Source organism: Rhinatrema bivittatum, chromosome 8, assembly GCF_901001135.1.
Source record: "Rhinatrema bivittatum chromosome 8, aRhiBiv1.1, whole genome shotgun sequence".
NCBI lineage: Eukaryota > Metazoa > Chordata > Amphibia > Gymnophiona > Rhinatrematidae > Rhinatrema > Rhinatrema bivittatum.
Window position 1 is genome coordinate 131,223,343 of NC_042622.1, and position 20,814 is coordinate 131,244,156.

Consider the following 20,814-nt stretch of genomic DNA (forward strand, 5'->3'; position numbering starts at 1 on the left):
GATAATATGATGGTTGAAGAACATATATACATAGGCAAACAATGCAGTAGAATAATATTTACATACATACATAGGCAAACAATGCACTAGAATAATGTTTACAAATGTAGGTGTGTGGCTTTGGGATGCAGTGGAATAGAAAAGGGAGGTGGTTAGAGTGGGAGGGAAATGGGGCAGAGGCTATGGGTAAGGGAAATTAAGGAGGAAGTTAAAGGGAAGGGAGGAAGGGGAGGGTGGGGCGAGGGCAGGGGGATGGAGTGAGAGGCATAGGGGGGGTAAAGAATAGGGTATTAATTGTAGACTTGCTTGAAAAGCCATGTCTGGAGGTTCTGCTTGAATTTCTTATGGCATGGTTTTAGGCGAAGATTGGAGGGCATGTTGTTCCAAAGTGTTGGGCCTGCTAAGGAGAGAGCACGGTCAGAGGTGGATTTAAGCCTTGTGAGTTTGTGTGAGGGAGTACGTAGTGTTGCGAGATGTTGGTTTCTTGTGGGTCTGTTCGTTATGTGAAACTGTAATTGTTCATTGAGGAATAGCATCTTATTGGTGTGTAGAGATTTATGGATGATGGTGAGAGACTTGTATCGAATCCGGGCTGAGATTGGCAGCCAGTGTAAATGTTTGTGTACAGGGGTGATATGGTCATTTCTGTGGGCATTAGTAAGGATACGGGCAGCCGCATTTTGGAGCATCTGAAGGGGCTGGATTGCATTCTTAGAGAGGCCCAGGAGGAGGGCATTGCAATAATCAAGTTTGGACAGGATGAAGGCTTGGAGAATCGTGCGGAAGTCGTTGAGATGTAGAAGGGGTTTGAGTTTTTTTAGGGTATGAAGTTTGAAAAAGGATTCTTTTAGGGTAGCGTTAATGAATTTTTTTAGGTTAAATTGATTGTCTAGGGTGACACCAAGGCTACGAACTTGTGGTGCGAAGGTAATGTGAGACGGTGGTATGAAGTGTGTGGGGAGGTAGGAGTGGGTATTGCATGGTGAGATGGCTAAGAGCTCAGTTTTAGAGTTGTTGAGGGCAAGGTAATTCTCAGAAAGCAGGGAGCCGATTGAGGTGAGGGCTGATTCCCATGTTTTCAAGGCATTGGACAGGGTGTCAGAAATAGGTATGAGGATCTGTACGTAATCGGCATATATGAAGTGTGGAAGCCCAAGTTCTGATAGGAGGTAGCAAAGGGGAAGAATGTATATATTGAACAATGTGGAAGAAAGTGAAGAACCTTGGGGGACGCCTTGCGTCGTTAAATGGTTTTGATTTACAGTTCCCCATTTTACTCTGTATTGTCTATTGCAGAGATACGATTGAAACCAGTGGAGGGGGGTGCCAGAAATGCCGATTTCTTGGAGGCGTTTTAGTAGGATGTTGTTGTTAACTGTGTCAAATGCTGAGGAAATATCCAAGAGGGCAAGGATATATGATTGGCCTTTGTCAAGAGCTTTCAGTATGAAGTCAGAGAGAGAGATGAAGAGTGTTTCCGTGCTGTAGTGTTTGCGAAACCCAAATTGTGAGGGGAAGAGGAGGTTGTTTTCACCTAGGTATTTGATGAGTTGAGTGTTTATGGTTTTCTCTAGGATTTTAGATATAAAGGGAAGATTGGAGATGGGGTGGAAGTTGGCAGGATCGGCCGGGTCGAGGGAGGGGTTTTTTATAATGGGTTTTATGATGGCTTGTTTGAGTTGGTTTGGGACTGTGCCCAGGGAAATGGATCTATTGATGATACTGGAGATTGGTTTAGATATGATGTTAGGGATGGTGAGAAGGGTTTTGGTGGGAATGGTGTCTGATGGGTGTGTAGAGGGTTTGATTTTCTTAAGGATGGATTCTATTTCTATGGCAGTAGTGCTCTCGAAGGAGTTAAGTTTGGCAGTGGTGATAGATAATTGGGTATTGGAGGCTATGGAAGTGGCAACATCCTTGTTGTTGCTTGAGTATTGGGTGGAAAGGACAGGGCAGGGAAGCATGACATGATTTTATGTATCTTATTGTGGAAATATAAGGAAAGTTTTTCGCAATTGTCTTTGTTGTCTATGTCAGGGGTGGTGGTGTTGGGAGTTTTAGTTAAATTTGAGACAAATTCAAATATGGCTCAAGCATTGAATTGGATTTGGTGAATTCTTTGGGAGTAAAAATCTCTTTTGGTTTTGTCTATCACTTCACAGTAGGTGTGAAGATAGGTTCTGAATTTTGCTTGTTGGGCTGGTGAGGGATCTTTACGCCAGCTTTTTTCTAGCTTACGTAGGTAGTGTTTCATGGTTTTGAGCTCTGATATGTACCAGGGCTTTTTATTGCTATTTGCTGGGTTGATTACTCGAGTTTGGATAGGGCAGAGATTGTCTGCAACTGTATTGGTTAGCTGTGACCAAGAGGTGTTCAACATCTGTGTCATCAAAAAGGGAGATGAACTTATAATAAGTGAGTCCCTTTGATCTACTATAGTTCACTACATGCACTACTATGTGAATAACACGTTCCATGTGCAGGACATTGTTGCATAGTGCCTCCTGATGTATAATACAGTGTAGAAATATTATTTGCTGTGTTGGGTCCTCTTCTTTTACTTTGTCCTCTATTCTTTTGAGAAGTCTAACCTTTTTACCAGTTAAATTTACTGATCTGTCTGTGGTGACATTTACCATTTCTCTCCAGGGGAGCTTCAAACGTAGAAGACAGCTAGAGATTGCATCATATACATCAACTCCTCTTGTTGTACCTTTCATTAATTCAAATGATAGAAATTCTTCAGTGATTTCACATTTGCAGTTAATTTCTCTGTGTATTACCCCCCCAAACCCACCCTGAGTTAAATGTGCCCATCTACAGTGCTAGATATATATATAGCGTCCTATTCTCCCTATTACAGTGCTCTCTCTCTCCCCCTCTCCTTCTCCCTCTCCCTCCACCCCCAAGAGGCAGCTGATATATACATAAACCAAATTGATTGCTGCATAAAGTGATGTGTATCTCAGTTTGTGGAAGATACAAACATTCTGAATATAGACCTCATAGCTCTCACTTTCTCACATAGTGGAGTCTCCTTGCTCAGCAGTAGAGCGATTAAACATTTAGTTACTTACTTTACTGACTCTTCCTTCTGTATTTCTATATCAAGTCTATCTTGGCCTAAACCATCCCTGATGTCTTGTCCACTGCAATTCTCTGGTAGGCTGATTCATGTACAGTACTATTTCCTTTTGCCAGAGAGGACATAGAAACATAGAAATGATGACAGAAAAGGACCAAATGGTCCATCCAGTTTGCCTAGTAAGCTTATGATAACATCTGCTGCGCCTTGTAGGTTACCCGACGCTTATCAATTTCCCACACTATAATAGACAGGGCCCTCATTGGTTGCTGTTTGAATCCAATTCCCCATTATACTTTGCTGTTGAAGCAGAAGGCAATGTTTGAGTTGTATCAACAGTATCAAGGCTTATTGGTTAAGGGTAGTAACTGCCGCATCAGCAAGTTACCCCCATACTTGTTTCCCCAGACCGTAAAAGTCGGGGCCCTTATTGATTGCTGTATGAATCCAATTCCCCTTTTCCCCCTGCCATTGAAGCAGAGAGCAATGATGGAGTTGCATCAACAGTATCAAGGCTTATTAGTTAAAGGGTAGTAACTGCCGCACCAGCAAGTTACTCCATGCACTCTTTTCTTCATTTCCATACTTTAGCCTTTAGGGATCCACACTATTTATCCCATGCCCTTTTGAATTCTTTCACTGTTTTGGTTTTCACCACCTCCTCTGGAAGGGCATTCCAGATATCCACCACCTCTCCATGAAGAAATATTTTTTGACATTGGTTCTGAGACGTCCTCCCTGGAGTTTCACTTTGTGACCCCTAGTTCTACTGATTTCTTTCCAGTGGAAAAGGTTTGACGTTTATACATCATTAAAACCTTTCAGGCATCTGAAGATCTTTATCATATCACCCCTGTGCCTCCTCTCTTCCAGGGAATACATATTCATGTCCTTCAGTCTCTCCACATAGGTTTTCTGATACTGACCCCACACAATTTTGGTAGCCCTTCTTTGGACTACCTCCATCCTGTCTCTATCTCTTTTGAGATAAGGGCTGCAGAACTGAACACAGTACTCCAGGTAAGGCCTCATCAAGGACCTGTGCAAGGGCATGACCTCCTCCATTTTCTTACTGGTTATTCCTCTCTCTATGCAGCCCAGCATTCTTCTGACTTTAGCTATCGCCTTGTCACATTGCTTTGCTATCTTCAGATCGCCAGAGACTATCATCTCAAGATCCCACTCGTGGTCCATACACATCCTCCTCCCCCCCCCCCCCCAATCACATACAGTTCTTTTGGATTACCTCATCCCAGACGCATGACTCTGCATTCTTGGCATTGACTCCTAGCTGCCAAATCTTCAACCACTCTTCAAGCTTTCATAAATCACTTTTCATTCTCTCTATTCCTTCAGGCATGTCCACTCTGATGCAGATCTTGGTATCATCCACAAATAGACAAACTTTACCTTCCATCCCTTCCACAATGTTGCTCACAAAGATAGATATTGAACAGAACTGGTCCCAATATCGATCCCTGTCGCTCTTCAGAGTAGGTTCCATTTACCATTACATGCTGTCTCTTATCTGTCAATCTGTTTGTAATCCATACCACCACCTTGGTTTTCACTCTGAAGCTTCTGATATTGTTCACAAGTCTCCTATGTGGGACAGTATCAAAAGCTTTGCTGAAATCCAAGTAGATGACATCGAGTGCTCTTCCTCGATCCAATTCTCTAGTCACCCAATAAAAAAAAAATCAATCAGATTTGTCTGACAGGACCTTCCTCTGGTGAATCCATGCTGCCTCGGATCCAGCAAATTACTGGATTGTAGATAGTTCAGTAACCTTTATTTCAGTAGCGTCTCCATTAGTTTTCCCACCACCGAGTTGAGGCTAACAGGGCCTGTAGTTTCCAGCCTTCTCTCTGCTACCACTCTTATGAAGCGGGACCACAACTGCTCTTCTCCAATCTCGTGGCATCACTCCCAATTCCAGGGATCTATTGAACAGGTCATTTAGGGGACCCGCCAGGACATCTCTGAGTTCTCGAAGTATCCATAAGAACATAAGAACATGCCATACTGGGTCAGACCAAGGGTCCATCAAGCCCAGCATCCTGTTTCCAACAGTGGCCAATCCAGGCCATAAGAACCTGGCAAGTACCCAAAAACTATGTCTATTCCATGTTACCGTTGCTAATGGCAGTGGCTATTCTCTAAGTGAACTTAATAGCAGGTAATGGACTTTTCCTCCAAGAACTTATCCAATCCTTTTTTAAACAAAGCTATACCTCATCTGGCCCCATGGACTTGTCCATATTCAGTTTTCCTAGTGTTGGGAGTTAGCAATATGTTAGGAGTAGCAGTCTGCTAGGGAGTTAGCAATCTGTTGTTATTTAGGAGAGTTGTGGGTGGATCCTTGGACCAGTGGCAGATGACCACACTCCCGGGGAAGATCCCGAGAGGGACCACCGGTCAAGGTCAGAGTTAGGAGTCAGACACACACAATTTCTTTTATTAGACAGTATACTGAACCACCAGAGGTGGCAGTAGTGAGCTGGAATGCCCGGCTGGGCTGTAGTCCCTCAGATACTGAAACAGTGATCCCTGGAGGCTGAGCTATAGAGAAACTGAAATATAGTGAGTAGGCAGGGTATGCAGAGTTCATGTACTGAACCTGATGGTAACACTCACACAATGTCTCATAGAAGCCCAGGAGCTGGAATGTATAGGCCCTCGAGGAGCAAGTATCTGGTTCCAGGGAGAGCTCTGAGAGCGCAATGGTAACTCACTGATGTAGTTGGCAGAAGAGAATACAGAGCAAGTCTGGGAACGAGGGCCCTTGAGGAGCGAGTACTGGTTCCAGACTGTCACCTGAAAAACAAAGGAGAGAGTGAGGCCCCCGAGGAGCGTGTACCCCTGGTAAGTCCGAGGAGGCAGAGTAGCTTAGGTAGAGTAACCCGTGTACCATAACCTTTGCTAACTCAATCTATTAGCAAATTCTAAGATCTTATATATCCGTCGCAGGTGACATCATCTCAGGAGGATGCCCCTGAGGTTTGCACCATCACCAGTACTTCAGTCGGGGCCACACCGCGCCCCTAGGCCTCCAGGAAACATGGCGGGTTGCAGCGTCTAGCCGATCCGGGGACGCTGGAGGACTTCGGCAAAAGGATGCCACAGCAGCCAATCTTCCCGCGGTCGAAGAGGGAGTCGCCAAAGAGGTAAGGAGGGCAGAGAGAGGGCATCAGGAACAGATGGACACAACAGTACCCCCTTCAAGGGCCGATTTCCTCTTCGGGTACCAGGCTTAGGTTTTGAAGGATGCGCGGGGTGGAACTGACGAAACATCTCTTTGTCCAGGATATTGGTCTGAGGCTCCCAAGAGATCACTTCGGGGCCGAAACCTTCCCACTTTAGAAGGTATTCAAAAATCTTGCCCCTTTTACAAACATCCAGAATCTCTGTGACTTTGAGTTCTAATTCGTCTTCTATATTGTTGATAAGTGAGTCTTGAGATATAGAAGATAGTTCACTAGGAGTTATATCATCTTCGTCTTGAGATATTGAAGAACATTCCCTGGTCATGTATTGTCTTCGTCTTTAGATATTGAAGAACATTCGCTGGTTAGTGTATTGTCTTCGTATTGAGATATTGAAGAACATTTGCTGGTTAGTGTATCATCTACCTTTCCCCCAAAGAAAATGTCCGCACCAGCAGGCGACTCTGATGTTTGAGTAAAGCCCTTCTGGAGATTTTCTTCCATATTTTCTGATGTTGCCTTATTCTCAAAAGCTGTGAGAAAGTACTTCTGTCCTTTCGGAGGCTCAACTTTAGACTTCAGCCTTATGGCACAGTCATAGGGCCTATGTGGAGGAAGAATATCAGCTGCTTCTTTGGAGAATACATCCCCAAAGGATGCGTATTGGGCAGGCAGTCCTGGCATCGCTGGAGTCGTAGGCATGCATACAATAGGAGAGATCTCCTTAAGGCAATTCCCATGACACTTTGGGCCCCAGCGAGAGAGATCCAGAGATGTCCAGTCAAATTGGGGTTGGTGCACTTGCAGCCAGGGTAACTCCAGGATGATAGGGTGCACGGCCCTTTCCAGTACGAAGAAGAGCGATTCCATATGAAGAGCTCCAGTGCGAAGAGTAACTGATTCGGTTTGGCAAGTCACATCTCCCGGTAAGGGCTCTCCATGAATGGAGGATAATTGTAGTGGGTTTTTCAACTTGATGAGGGGGATTCTCAAATATTCCACTAGACTTCTGAGAATGAAGTTGCCTCCTGCCCCTAAGTCCACCAGGGCAGGAGTCTGAACCGTGACTGGTCCGTAGGTCAAGGAGCCTGGGAGAGAGAACGTAAGAGAGGGTGCAGTAAGGCCTAAGAATAGTCCTCCTGTAGGACTTTGGCCTGTCTGTGCTTTCGGATGAGTGGAGCATGTAGAGACATCGTGGCCGGGCTGACCATAGTACATGCAAAGGCCGCGCTTCTTCCAAAATCTTCTCTTCTTGGAAGTCAGGCATCCATGACCAAGTTGCATAGGTTCCTCTGTATCAGCAGCAGGGGTTACTGGAACCATCCGAGTTGTAGAGACAGCACTAGCCTGTTTCAACCCAGATAACACCTTAGGCCAGAGTTCCTTCACCTTGTCCCGGAGCCGGTGATCAATCCGTGTGGCCAAGGCTATTAATTCGTCCAGCGAGTCAGGTGTTTGGCGAGCAACCAGCTCGTCCTTTAAACGGTTATCCAGGCCTCTGCAAAAGAGAGTCTTGAGACATTTGGGGTCCCAGCGAAGTTCTGCCGCAAGAGTTTTGAACTCTATGGCGAATTCAGCCAGTGATCTGTTGCCTTGCTTCAAATCCACTAAAGCAGAACCGGCTACAGAAGTTTGAGCAGGGTCATCAAAAACGGATTTAAACAAGTCCATAAATCCTTCTATGTCCTGCAAAATAGAGTCCTTGCATTCCCACAAGGTGGATGCCCAAGACAGGGCCCTACCATACAGGTAAGAAAGGATGTAGGTAGTCTTGGAGAGAGCTGTAGGAAATAGAGACGGCTGTAAGGAAAAGTGCATGCAGCATTGGTTCAAAAAGCCCCGGGTCTTCTGGATTTCTCCGGAAAAGCGGTTTGGAGCCGCCAGTGGTACAGCAGTCTTCAATGTTACCTCCGGTGACTGACCTTCTTGGTGGGAGGCTGTGTCTTGAACCTTCTGTGTGTGTAGCTGATGAAATGCTGCAGTACGTTTCTCCAAGGCATCTTGCTGCTCCATAATGCGCTGGGCCAGGCCCGGTATGGCATGGCCTGCAAGGCATTGAGTTGTGCTGGATCCATGGAGTTAGCAATCTGTTGGGAGTTAGCAATCTGTTAGGAGTAGCAGTTTGCTAGGGAGTTAGCACTCTTTTGCTATTTAGGAGAGTTGTGGGTGGATCCTTGGACCAGTGGCATATGACCACGCCCCCGGGGGAAGATCCCAAGAGGGACCGCTGGTCACGCTCAGAGTTAGGAGACAGACACACACTAGTTCTTTTATTAGTATACTGAACCACCAGAGGTGGCAGTAGTGAGCTGGAATGCCCGGCTGGGCTGTAGTCCCTCAGATACTGGAACAGTGATCCCTGGAGGCTGAGCTGTAGAAAAACTGAAATATAGTGAGTAGGCAGGGTATGCAGAGTTCATGTACCGAACCTGATGGTAACACTCACACAATGTCTCATAGAAGCCTAGGAGCTGGAATGTATAGGCCCTCGAGGAGCGAGTATCTGGTTCCAGGAAAAGCTCTGAGAGAGCGATGGTAACTCACTGATGTAGTTGGCAGTGATGACTTCCAGGCAGAAGAGAATACGGAGCAAGTCTGGGAACGAGGTCCCTCGAGGAGCGAGTACCGGTTCCAGACTGTCACCTGAAAAACAAAGGAGAGAGCGAGGCCCCTGAGGAGCAGGTACCCCTGGTAAGTCCGAGGAGGCAGAGTAGCTTAGGTAGAATAACCCGTGTACCATAACCTTTGCTAACTCAATCTGTTATCAAATTCTAAGACCTTATATATCCGTCGCGGGTGACGTCCTCTCAGGAGGACGCCCCTAAGGTTCGCGCCATCGCCAGTACTTCAGTCGGGGCCGCACCGCGCGTGCACCCCTAGGCCTCCAGGAAACATGGTGGATTGCAGCATCTAGCTGGTCCGGGGACGCCAGAGGACTTCGGCAAAAGGACGCCGCAGCAGCCAATCTTCCCGCAGTCGAAGAGGGAGTCGCCAAAGAGGTAAAGAGGGCGGAGAGAGGGTGTCGGGAACCGACGGACACAACACCTAGCTCTTCCCATACATATCCTTCTGTAAAAGAAGTTGTGTCTAGCCCATTTCCTTCTATGGTCTTGTCAATCAGCAACGGTCCTTCTCCAGGGTCTTCTTTAGTGAACATCAAACTGAAGTATTTGTTTAATATTTCCACCATTTCCTTGTCTGTCTCGACACATTGCTCCTCATCACCTTTCAATTTCACTATACCACTTTGGGCTTTTCTTCTTTCTCTTATATAACTAAAAAATGTTTTGTCACCTCTCTTTATCTCTTGGACAATCCTTTCTTCCACTTGGCCTTTTGCTTTTCTGATTTCGTTCTTTGTCTCCCTCATTTTCACCAGGTATTGTTCCCCTATGTTCCTCTTTTTGGGATCCTTTATACACAAGCATTAGTCCTCCGAATCATAAGCTTTAAAATAATTTTTCCACTTGCCAACCCTGCATCATAAAAAACTTCCAGAGGAATACCTTAACAGGTTCAGGGATCTGAATACTTATTTATTTAGGTCAGCAGGTGTTACAGTGGACATCAAGATGCTCCTCAGATTCTAAAACTGTACCTTACATTGTAGTTCTAAAAGTCCAGAATGGTTTAAAATTACACAAAATTGATGAGAAACTGGGATGGAGAAACCATGACAGCCTCCAACTCTTACTCAAGAAGCTAAGGGGTAACTGCAGTGGTGAGCTAATATCCCTTTTTATCTGGTGGAGACAGATCCCTTCTCCACCCCTTAACTGCTTTCCCTTAACTGCTTTCTTTTCATCCACATCCAAAGACTTTGGGTGACTCTTCTTTCTACTCCAGTTGAGAGAGGGAGAAACTGTGGTACTCATGCTGCTGGAATTTGACTTGTCTCTAGGGTGGAGATTCCAATTGGGTGATTCTCATAGTCTACCTAGGAACACTACTCGACTTGGCCAGGTAGGTAGCTCTGATCAGGAGGGAGCTAGTGCTGACCAGTAATATGCTGACAGTTGTTTCCTGCACTCTCTCTCCAGATTCTGTCTGGTGCAAGGTGCTCAGATCAAGCTTGGAATGGACCACTATTTGCCTCTTCACAGGATTTACTGAAATGTACAAGGGTACAAGGGCTACCTCTGCTACCAAGGGTGATGCAGGAAGAGAAAATGGAGCTACACATAAGTCACCATGAACACTATGGGGCGGATTTTAAAAGGCGCGCGAATAGCCTACTTTTGTTTGCGCTCCAGGCGCAAACAAAAGTAGGCTATTCGCAAGGCTATGGATTTTGTATAGCCGGCGCGCGCCGAGCCGCACAGCCTACCCCCGTTCCCTCCAAGGCCGCTCCGAAATCGGAGCGGCCTCGGAGGGAACTTTCCTTTGCCCTCCCCTCACCTTCCCCTACCTAACCCACCCGCCCGGCCCTGTCTAAACCCCCCCCTTACCTTTGTCGGGGGATTTACGCCTCCCAGAGGGAGGCGTAAATCCCCGCGCGTCAGCGGGCCTCCTGCGCGCCGGGCCGCGACCTGGGGGCGGGTCCGGAGGGCGCGGCCACGCCCCCGGGCCGTAGCCACGCCCCCGGACCCGCTCCCGACACGCCCCGAAAACGCCGCGCGGTTCGGGCACGCCCCCCGACACGCCCCCCGGCACGCCCCCTCCGAAAACCCGGGGACTTACGCGAGTCCCGGGGCTCTGTGCGCGCCGGTAGGCCTATGTAAAATAGGCTTCCCGGCGCGCAGGGCCCTGCTCGCGTAAATCCGCCCGGTTTTGGGCGGATTTACGCGAGCAGGGCTCTTAAAATCCGCCCCTATGCTGGGGACTTCATCAAAGTTTTATCACTAACAGCAAACCATAAGCTCTGAAATGGAGAATGCCCCAGTGATACTGACAATAGGTATTTCCCTCCTTTGTAGAAGAAAGTCACAGTTTGCTTTGATTGCATGGCAACAGTATCACAGCTATTTTGTATAGGCATCCACCAACACATTTTCTGAATTTTTTTTTCCAGATTTGTTGTTGCAGTACATTTCCAGAGGAACTGGGACATTTTCACAAACCAAGCGCAATGATTGTGACCAAGTGGCATGTCTAGCTATATTGCCCCTTTCTTCGACTCTGTATACAATTTAGTAAATACTACTGTGTTACTTCCCATTACTTAAAAATGCAGAAGAAACTGTTTTAAAAACTCAAGTGTGAATGCATGTATCTGAGTGAAGATGACGAGGTGTATAAAACTGAAACATGTAGGCTTGTTCAGTTGGGGGGAGAGTTGGATAAAACATTGGGAAGACATTTTAGGAAGGGCTTAGGAGGTAGAGACATTACTTCCTAGTTTGGCCAATGTGTATCTAAATATTTCCCAGGTTCTATAATACAAGTCTGGTTCATATTGGAAAAATGTAGCTAAATTTCAAATTTTGCCTCCTATAGCCAAAAGAAGAGCTAGGGAAGCACTAAAAGCCCCACCAGTCTCTCTTCCAAATTTTAAAACAAAGGAGCAAGGGGTCACATATGAACCCATCATGATGAACCATCCCTTTCTGTATTCAGAATTTCCATCCAATACTCAAAAGTTAAAACAGCCCAGCTGACGTCTCTGCAATCTGTATGTGCAGTTTCAGTAATGATGGTTCACAACCTCACAGATCCACAGCTCTCTATCATCAAGCCACTCCAGACCTCCCTAACTTTTAACTCATCCTTCAAAGGACACCTCATGGCTGAGCAGAAACTCTTCAGCATAAATTATATGTGACCCGGATCCCAGAAGGTGCCTTAGCTGCCTCACTTGAGCTTATACTATACCAGGAAAAAGAACTAGGACAGGAAGCCAAAGTGGGTTCCTCCCTCTTAGAGGGTGCTTCAGATTAGTTCTACTTAGCCTGGGGTCTCTAATTGCCCTAGCATCATGGCAAGAAAGAATTACGGAGGTATGGCAAAAACTGAAGATTATGCAGCATTCAGCTTGAAACTTGTCCCGGCTGAGCAAAAATAAAGCTGGAGTTAAATCAGTTGCTTTTATATCTTTGAACTGCTGTCTACTAAATCCACCACTAAAGGGTTAACAGGCAAAAGAAATTAGCTGGAAGGGAGAGGAGTTGCTGCATGGAGAAACATGGAGTAAGCTGACCCCCAGGAACCTATGGGAGCTGCAGATTTTCAGCACTAATGAGAAATGACAACAAAAGAAGTGGGCAGCTAAGGGCAGAGAGAGAGAGAGAGGATGAGAACTGCTGTGAAGGACCAGGAGAGTCAGTTTTCCTGCTGGTAGGAGCTGCAGAAACTGCTTACCAGCTGTTCCAAACTAATCTAGAAACTGGAGGGAAGTGTCTGCATCTATCCACCTGATTAGACTGACAGAGTATCTGAATGCTGCACACTGACAATTGTGAAAACAACAGCTAAGTAATCAATGTCAACAGAGCAGTGTTTCTCAACCTTTTCAAGCCCAAGGTGCAGCTACTTTGACAAAAATGTTATGTGGCACACTGACCTCCACTGAGCAGGAAGTGTGGACATGGAGACGCCTCATATAGCCAAAAGAAGAGCCAGGGAAGCACTAAAAGCCCCACCAGTCTCTCTTCCAAATTTTAAAACAAAGGGAGGGAGGGGGTCACACATGAACCCATCATGATGAACCAGCCCTCTCTATATAAAAAAAAAAAGCAGGAGAAAGGAGATGTTGGTGTGGCACAGGCAGCTGCATGTCACTGCCAGAGCTCCTCTGCTGCTGCTGATCCCACCACTAAGCCTATCCAGTGCTCATAGCACACTCTTACCATCTCATTCAGCCCGGGGATAGGACAGAGGCTGAAAAGACTCAAAGGAGTAGGCTCAGAAGGGGAAATATGAGGAAGTGTTATGTGCAATCAGTGTGATACACAAAGCAGGGTCCAGCTATCCATTAATTGTCAGACTCCAGGGCTCAAGCTGTAGCTAGGAAGAAGAGGCATGCGTGACTATGAATGTGCTCAGAAAGGAGCTTCTACACATTTAAGAGCCACCGCTGGTGTCTCTTGACGTGAGGTGCTGAGAGCAGAGACCAGGTGCTGGCCTGGATCTGAGAATCAGGCAGTGGTGACTTTTTCATGGCACACTTGATCTGGTCCGAAGGCTAGCTGGTGTGCCACGGCACACTGGTTGGGAAACACTGCGATAGAGGGATGTATACGCTGCAAGGTAGTTTAATGCCTCTCTCCGCCTACTTCAGTTGAAGGACAGCTCTGGAAAAGATGAAAATAACCCACTAGGTCTGCCTGGGCTCACAGAATATTCTGACTCTTTTGCATTGCTAAGGTGGGATGGTTCTGTTCAAGGATTTGTCCAGAGGAGCTGTGAGCAAGTTGGGAATTGTCCCCAGAGTGTTTCAAAGCCAGAGACTAGTTAGCTGGATGAGAAGTGTGTATAAAATAAAAGACACAGAAAAATAACCCCTCAATTTGTCACTAAGTAATTTCAGTACAGGCCCCAATGGTGACTGAATGTTATGTGCACATTTATGGACATTAAGAGGTAGATCTTAAAAACATACGCGCGTAGCCGCGCATATCTTATAAAATCCGGGTGCGGCGTGCGCAAGGCTGCGCAAAATCGGCAGCCTGCGTTCCCTCCGAGGCCTCAGAGGGAACTTTCCTTCCATGTCCCCCCACCTTCCCCTCCCTTCCCCTATCTACCCCACCCCCCAGCCCTACCTAAATCCCCCCCTACCTTTTGTTGTGCAAGTTACGCCTGCTGGAAGCAGGCGTAACTTGCTCGCGCCGCCTCAGCATCACCCAGCGCAGGCCGCAGTGCCGGGGGACTCGGGTCCGTCACCATACCACGCCCCCGGACACACCCCCTCCCGCCCCTTTTACGAAGCCCTGGGACTTGCGTGCGTCCCAGGGCTTTGCGCACGCCGGCGGCCTATGCAAAATAGGTGCGCCGGCGCACAGGGCTTTTAAAATCTAGCCCTAACCATTTTAGGGTACCTAGCATTTTCATATTTATGCTAAACATTTGCTGGTAAAAATGTTAAATGAAGTAATCAGACAGTTTTTGTAGGTGACTAATACTATCTCATATTTGACTGCTTTTATAGAATGTGTTTCAATGAATTGTGATTTCCCTTGTTCCCTCTTATTGTTATTTGTGGGTATCCACTTTACAGTGTTATTTCAAGTGTTTTATTTTGATTTCCTTCCTATTTATCCCCTTCTTTTTGGAATTCTTCACCACTTAGCATTTGCCTCGAGAGAGATTTCTTGAAATTTAGAAAGGTCCTTAAGGCCCACCTGTTTTGGCAAGCCTTTCCTCATTTGAATTCTGATTCTTTTTAGTTTTACACTTTTATCTACATTTAATATGATTGTGTTATTGACTATTCTGCCTTCTTTTTGGTTTTTAATATGTTTTACTTGCTCTGTGTTTTATTGTTATTTTATTCATTAATTGTAAAAGTTGTTTTTATATTTAACTAGTTTTATTTTGTTAGTCCTTATTTTAATTTGATATGTACATCACTCTGTTTTATAAATGTAATAAGTTGTGATCAATCAAGAAATAATAAACAGAAACATAAAGATAGAAAAGCCTGGTGTCAATGTATTGAGATGCGTTGAACCAAGGGGACGCATTACTGCTTAGAGAATCTGTGTGGGGAGACTAGGGTGTGGTATTTGAAGGACTCCTGGGACCATGTCATACCCTCTTCCAGGTGAGCAAACCTGCAAGGATTTATCATAGCATTTCTTCTATGCTTAACTGCTCTTCCCTTGATCCAGGTAACTTAAACTACCTCAGAGAAGGGATACATATGCATTCACTCCTACAGCAAGGAATGGACTCTGGTTGTGGCTCCAGACATCCAAACATCTTGGCTTACTTTGAATGGACTCCACCCTTAAGAGCTGATTATCCATCGCTGTGGATTATTAACCAGGTCTGTACCTCTTTGCACATAGGTCACTTACGTTTGTGAGGAGGCACCAACAAATCCAGTGTCTTCTGGGAAAGGTTGGGCCATACAGAAGAAATTTCTTTCCTCAATTCAGCATCACACTGATGCTGGTTTACACCTCCTGGCATGAAAAACAAACAAATAAACAGAGGTGAAGATGATTGAAAGTGAGTTTCTTCTGCATTATCTACCTTTTTCTTATTTTCCAGTAGGTGGATACGTGACTTCCCTATACTGATATTAACAATACTTTCCTATTGCTCTTATATGCCGGGTTCTTCAACAGACACCCACACCACCACCTTTGTTCCTCTCTGTGGTTGTAGAGAGGCTAGTGCGGTCTCGTTTCATCACCTCCCAAACCAACTTATCAAATGCAAGTTTTGATATTTCCACTGCTTACTCAAATTACAAATAGGCTCTTGTTTTTGACCTTTTGTATGAATCCTTTATGCGGGTCTCACATGTGGGACAATGAGAGACTTTACCTGGTCAATGGTTCATTTTATTTACAGAAGGGTTACTTGAAGAAAAGTTTCAAAGACAAACTACCTGCATTGTTTCTCTTTGCAAATCAACAAGTGCAAAGTACCTGCAGTAAAAGTGTCTGTGTATTTTGCACCTCCAATCTGTGCAGGCATTGGGAAGTGGGGATGGGGGAAAATAGCATGCATACATTGGAAAATCAAATGCCGCGTGCTGTTTTCCTTCCCTTGATCTAAAGATGCTTATAGACGTGCCTTTTTAATGTGGCTAAAAGGAAGTGCACTATACAACTTGCTCATATTTTTAAGTGCATTTTCAGTTTACCTGGATAACTAGCTTTGAAAATTTGCATCAAAGTAGTCATCACTGCAGAAGGGAACTGTGTAGTATTGAAAGCTCCTGCACTGTAACTTTTGTTGGTCTAATTAAAAAAGTTTCAAAGCAACAAAGAATTCAGATTTCTCTAAGACTAATTCAGCTCCTAGAAGTATATAAAGAAGGCTGAAGGCCATGTGCAGAAAGTACACATAGACTTCAGCTCTAATGTTCAAAGCAGACTTAAATATGTGCATGGAACTGTGAGCGGCATGCATCTGCCTACCTACACCTACATTTACATGCATACTTTTGGCATATACATAGTTTGTTTGCCCCAGCTCTGCCCCCAGGACCACCTTTTTCAAATGCGCTTAAAAGGACACCTGTACTTTTACACGCATACCACCGGGGAAAATTTTCAAAATGCACATTTTTGCACATAAAACTGCGCTTTGGGTAGGGATGTGCATTCATTTGCAACGAAATAGGAAATAAAGACGATATTTCCTATTTCGTTGCGTTTCGGGGGGCTGACGAAACGATAGGAAAAACCCACAAAATTTTGTGTGGTTTTCTTATTGTTTTTTTGGGGGGAAGAAAGGGCACATTAAAAAAAAACCCAAACCCACCCCAACCCTTCAAATTTAATTAATTGAAACCCCCCACCCTACTGACCCCCCAAGACTTGCCCAACCTCCCCCTGAAGTCTTGCCGAAAGGCCCTGGTGGTCCAGCGGGATCCCAGGAGCGATCTCCCCCTCTCGGGCCGTCAGTTGCCACTAATCGAAATGGTGCCAGTGGCTCTTTGTCCTTACCATGTGACAGGGGTTATCGGTGTCATTGGTCGGCCCCTGTCACATGGTAGGAGCAATGGATGGCCCGTGCCATTTTTTAAGATGGCACCAGCCGTCCATTGCTCCTACCATGTGACAGAGGCCGGCCAAAGGCAGCAATAGCCCCTGTCACATGGTAAGGGCAAAGGGCCATCGGCGCCATTTAGATTACTGGCAGCCGACAGCCCGAGAGTGGGAGATCACTCCTGGGATCCCGCTGGACCACCAGAGACTTTCGGCAAGTTTTGGGGGAGTCGGGAGGGTGGTGGGGGGGTGTTGTAATTAATTAAATTTGAAGTGTTGGGGTGGGTTTCGAATTTTTGTTTTGGGGCAGCTGAAAACAATTGACCCAAACCACAGGAAAACGAAATTTCCCGTGGCAGGCCGATAACAAAGGCCAAACCAAAAGTTTTGGCTGAATCACAGTACATAAATGCTTGTTAAAATCATGCAGATAAAAGAAAGCAGTATTTTACATGAAGCCTGACCAAAAACAGCCAGAAGAATGAATATCCCAAGTCTTCTGTAGAGTTAGTATCCCTTGCATAGTTTCTACTCCGCAGCATGGGGATGGCAGGCTTACATTCTAGCAGATGTTTATATTAAATAATTTATAGGGATGCGCTTTCATTATGAAATGACATGAAAACATCAACAAATTTGTTTCATTTTGTGTCATTTTTAAAACAAAATGACAGAAAAAAAATTGTGTTTTGTTTTAGCATGTGCTAAAACAAAAAATGAAATGAAAACATCTCAAAATAAATGAAAAAAGAAAACAAATAAGAAAAATGTCTTTTTTTGCCTGCATCCCTAATAATTTAATTGTACATACAGCAACAGCATGCCCTAGAGGAGGTCAGTGTGGTTATTCCAGGGTTGAACTGCTATCTGTCTAATTTAGGCAATAGGGTACTGTGGATTCCTCTTCGTTACAGATTTTTCTTTGCAATGTCTTTTGCCTGTACAATTGCCTCCCTCGCAGAGAAATGAAGACAATACATCTGGTCCCATTACTGCCCTTGGTACATAGGCTGTACAATATCTGTATTAATAATACAAATCCATATTAATCCTTACCCTCATAACTAGTAACATGTAGGTCAAATAGACATGCTGGTAGTGTACAAATAACTTACAGATCCTTGCAAGAGATCCTTTATTTCTAGGAAAAAAAGTCTCATGGATATTCATAATATCAAAGATATTATCTTGATTTTTATAACGCATAGCAGATATACGCAGTGCTGAACAGAGACACATAATGGACAGTCCCTACTCCTTGGAGCTTACAGTCTAGTCAAGACAGAAAGACAGGACATATATATCGAAAAACAATTACGAGGCTTTGAGAAGTTAGGAGTCTCATCTTCATTTTAATAATTATCATTATTCCCCACTCTGTGACCAATAGCTTTGTAATTTAATAATGCTGAGCAAAACCTAACGTCAGTAAAAGTTGCTTCCATCCTCTAAAGGGGTAATTTTGTAACAGCCCATATAAATTAAATGTCAAATGCATTCACAAGTTATAACAGTTTTCAAAGGGAAAATACCTCCACTTTCCCTTTTCAAAATTATCCCGTCAAAACTACCTGCATACAGTTCCACTTGCTGAAATGTGTGTGGACCTTTTTCAAAAAATTGTATGTACATACTTTTGAAAATGCAAAATCCTCCTCAGTCCCATCCCTGGGAATGCTGCCACTCAGTTTGGTAAAATGTATGCGTGAACCAGGACATATATGCATACGTTTACTCACATATCTGGTGGACAATTTTGTAAAGTGCAATTTCTGCACATAAAACACTGTTTTACCCACAGAATTCCCTTTAAAAACGATTCTCTAAATGCCAGACTTTTGATCAGTTTTGGATGAAGTCCATGCATTCAAGGAATTCATATGAGACCAATTAATGCTGGAGCTATTCTTATGGATATATATTTACCAATTAATGTGTTCCTCATGCTCTCTGCCACTCACCTGAGGCAAGTTTGATATCCAGGGCGGTTCTGATCAAGGCCATCAGGGTGGATGTGAAATGGACAGTTAAGTCCTGATCTGAGATGGGCATGTTCATCCTGACAAGACGCTGAGAAAAGAGTCATAATGGCAGTCAGTCACTTTGAACACTCATCAGCTTTCATTAGTTTGTTCATCACACAGCAAAAAAAACCCAAAAAACAAACCAAAAAAAACATACAAACTATGCAGACCTCAAACATTAACCTTTTGTGTGCTGCTACTGAAGACAGAAATTCTACTTTGAAAGGCAGCTTTTGTCTGGAAAGTTGCCTGGAAGATTAGAATTTATTGAAATGATCTCTTATCTTCAGACTTTTGGAAGACCATTGTCTGCCAGCATTTGTATTACCATTCAGACCTGTGATTCCTGTATGTCAAGAGAACTGGATTCCTTAGTGGGTGGAATAAGGGCAAAGAAGAGCATTTGCTCAGTAGGTTACGAGGCTAGAGTTAAGCAACAACTGAAACGTATGCATCCGATGTAAAACCGGTAGTGTGGTCTCAGGCTAGTTTTAGAAGTCATGTGTTTGCTATCATAAATATCATCCAAGTTTAGAGCATCAGTGAAGCAAGACTATGATGGGAACTGATGAGTAGTTTGTACTAAAGCTCTGGGTGCTGATGCCCTGTTCTTATTCTGAGCAGAAATAAAGCACTTCATTACCACCAGTCTGGTATATTTGACTAGAAATAAACATGTATTGTGGAAAAAAAAATTTAGGAGGTAAAATGATTGGTTCTCTGAATCTGGATTTTTATTTTCCTCCTTCTGCCTTCCAACTTTTAAGAAATTAAAAGTAAAAATGCTACTTTTCCTTCTCTCTGGTCTCCACCTCATCTGCCTTCATGAAGTCACTTTCCATGACACCCACTATTAGTAGTTGTTTACAAACTCATATTATGGTAATAGGTCTTTGAGATACCTGGATGTTCAATGTTCTTCATATGAAACCAAAATAACATTACAGTCCCAAAAGCATAAAGCAATTAACAAGTCTTTAAAGATGGATTAACCAGTTAGACTAATTTCAACTGCAAGTAATTATGAAGTTTATTCAGCAATTATTATCATATATTTTGGGCCATATCCATCCAGCATTGTGTCTATGTGTGTTTATGAGTCCTGTTTTGCACAACCATTCACGTTTCTTCTTATATTCTGGCCTTTTGCGTTTATGGAAAAACTCCATAGTCTTTGATTCAGACAAACAACATGTTCCTCTATATAGCAGTTTTATGTGAGTAAAAAGCTTGCACTACTCTCTCAAGTTATACAAAGCCCCCTACATCCAGTGGGAGCACTGAAAGGAGAGGATCACCTTGCTAGTGGCTGAAAAGAATCGGTAAGTTCCGCTTGGGAAAATTTTAGAACTTAAAAGATTTGGGAAATAGTAAACTATTGGTGTATATTCTTTAGTGTGTTTGTGTGTCTGTATTGACTATCTAGTCAGAAGGCAGACAAAATAATCAGGAGTTTGTGTTTTTGTATTAAATATCTAGTTAGAGGGCAGGCAAAAACTAGGAGCTTGTGTGTTTTGCATTAAATAGCTAGTCAGAGGGCAAGCAAAAACCAGGAGTTTGTGTGTTTGTCTTTTCCTCTGTCCCATCCTTCTCTCACCCACCCCTAGCTCATCCTTTGATTTATAGGCAGGTGACACTTTCATACAAAATAAAAAATCTGCCTTTTAACTTAAATTCAGAAATGCCCCACGCTTTATGAAGAATTTAATCATTCCCTTTGTAGGTCACTGCCAGATAAATAGTGAATACAATAATACATTTAAAGGACCCTAATTGTATGCATTCCTACTCCCATAGCAAACTAAATAACTAAAAACTGAACAAATTTAAGATGAAGGCAGCAGTCCAAAGCAAGCGGGGAGCCTCCCAGTCTTTTGCATCAAGTGTCACATGTATG

General features: G+C 44.2%; 1 protein-coding gene across 1 annotated transcript in view; it reads right to left on the reverse strand.

The window, feature by feature from the left end:
- CACNA1B (calcium voltage-gated channel subunit alpha1 B) overlaps nt 1-20,814 on the reverse strand; it is a 1,161,590-nt gene that overhangs the window by 45,912 nt on the left and 1,094,864 nt on the right. Inside the window, exons 39-40 of the mRNA XM_029613506.1 lie at nt 18,855-18,963; nt 15,247-15,354 (exon numbers count right to left, since the gene is read on the reverse strand). Of these exons, the coding sequence (XP_029469366.1) occupies nt 15,247-15,354; nt 18,855-18,963 (217 nt within the window). The remainder of the gene's footprint in view (nt 1-15,246; nt 15,355-18,854; nt 18,964-20,814) is intronic.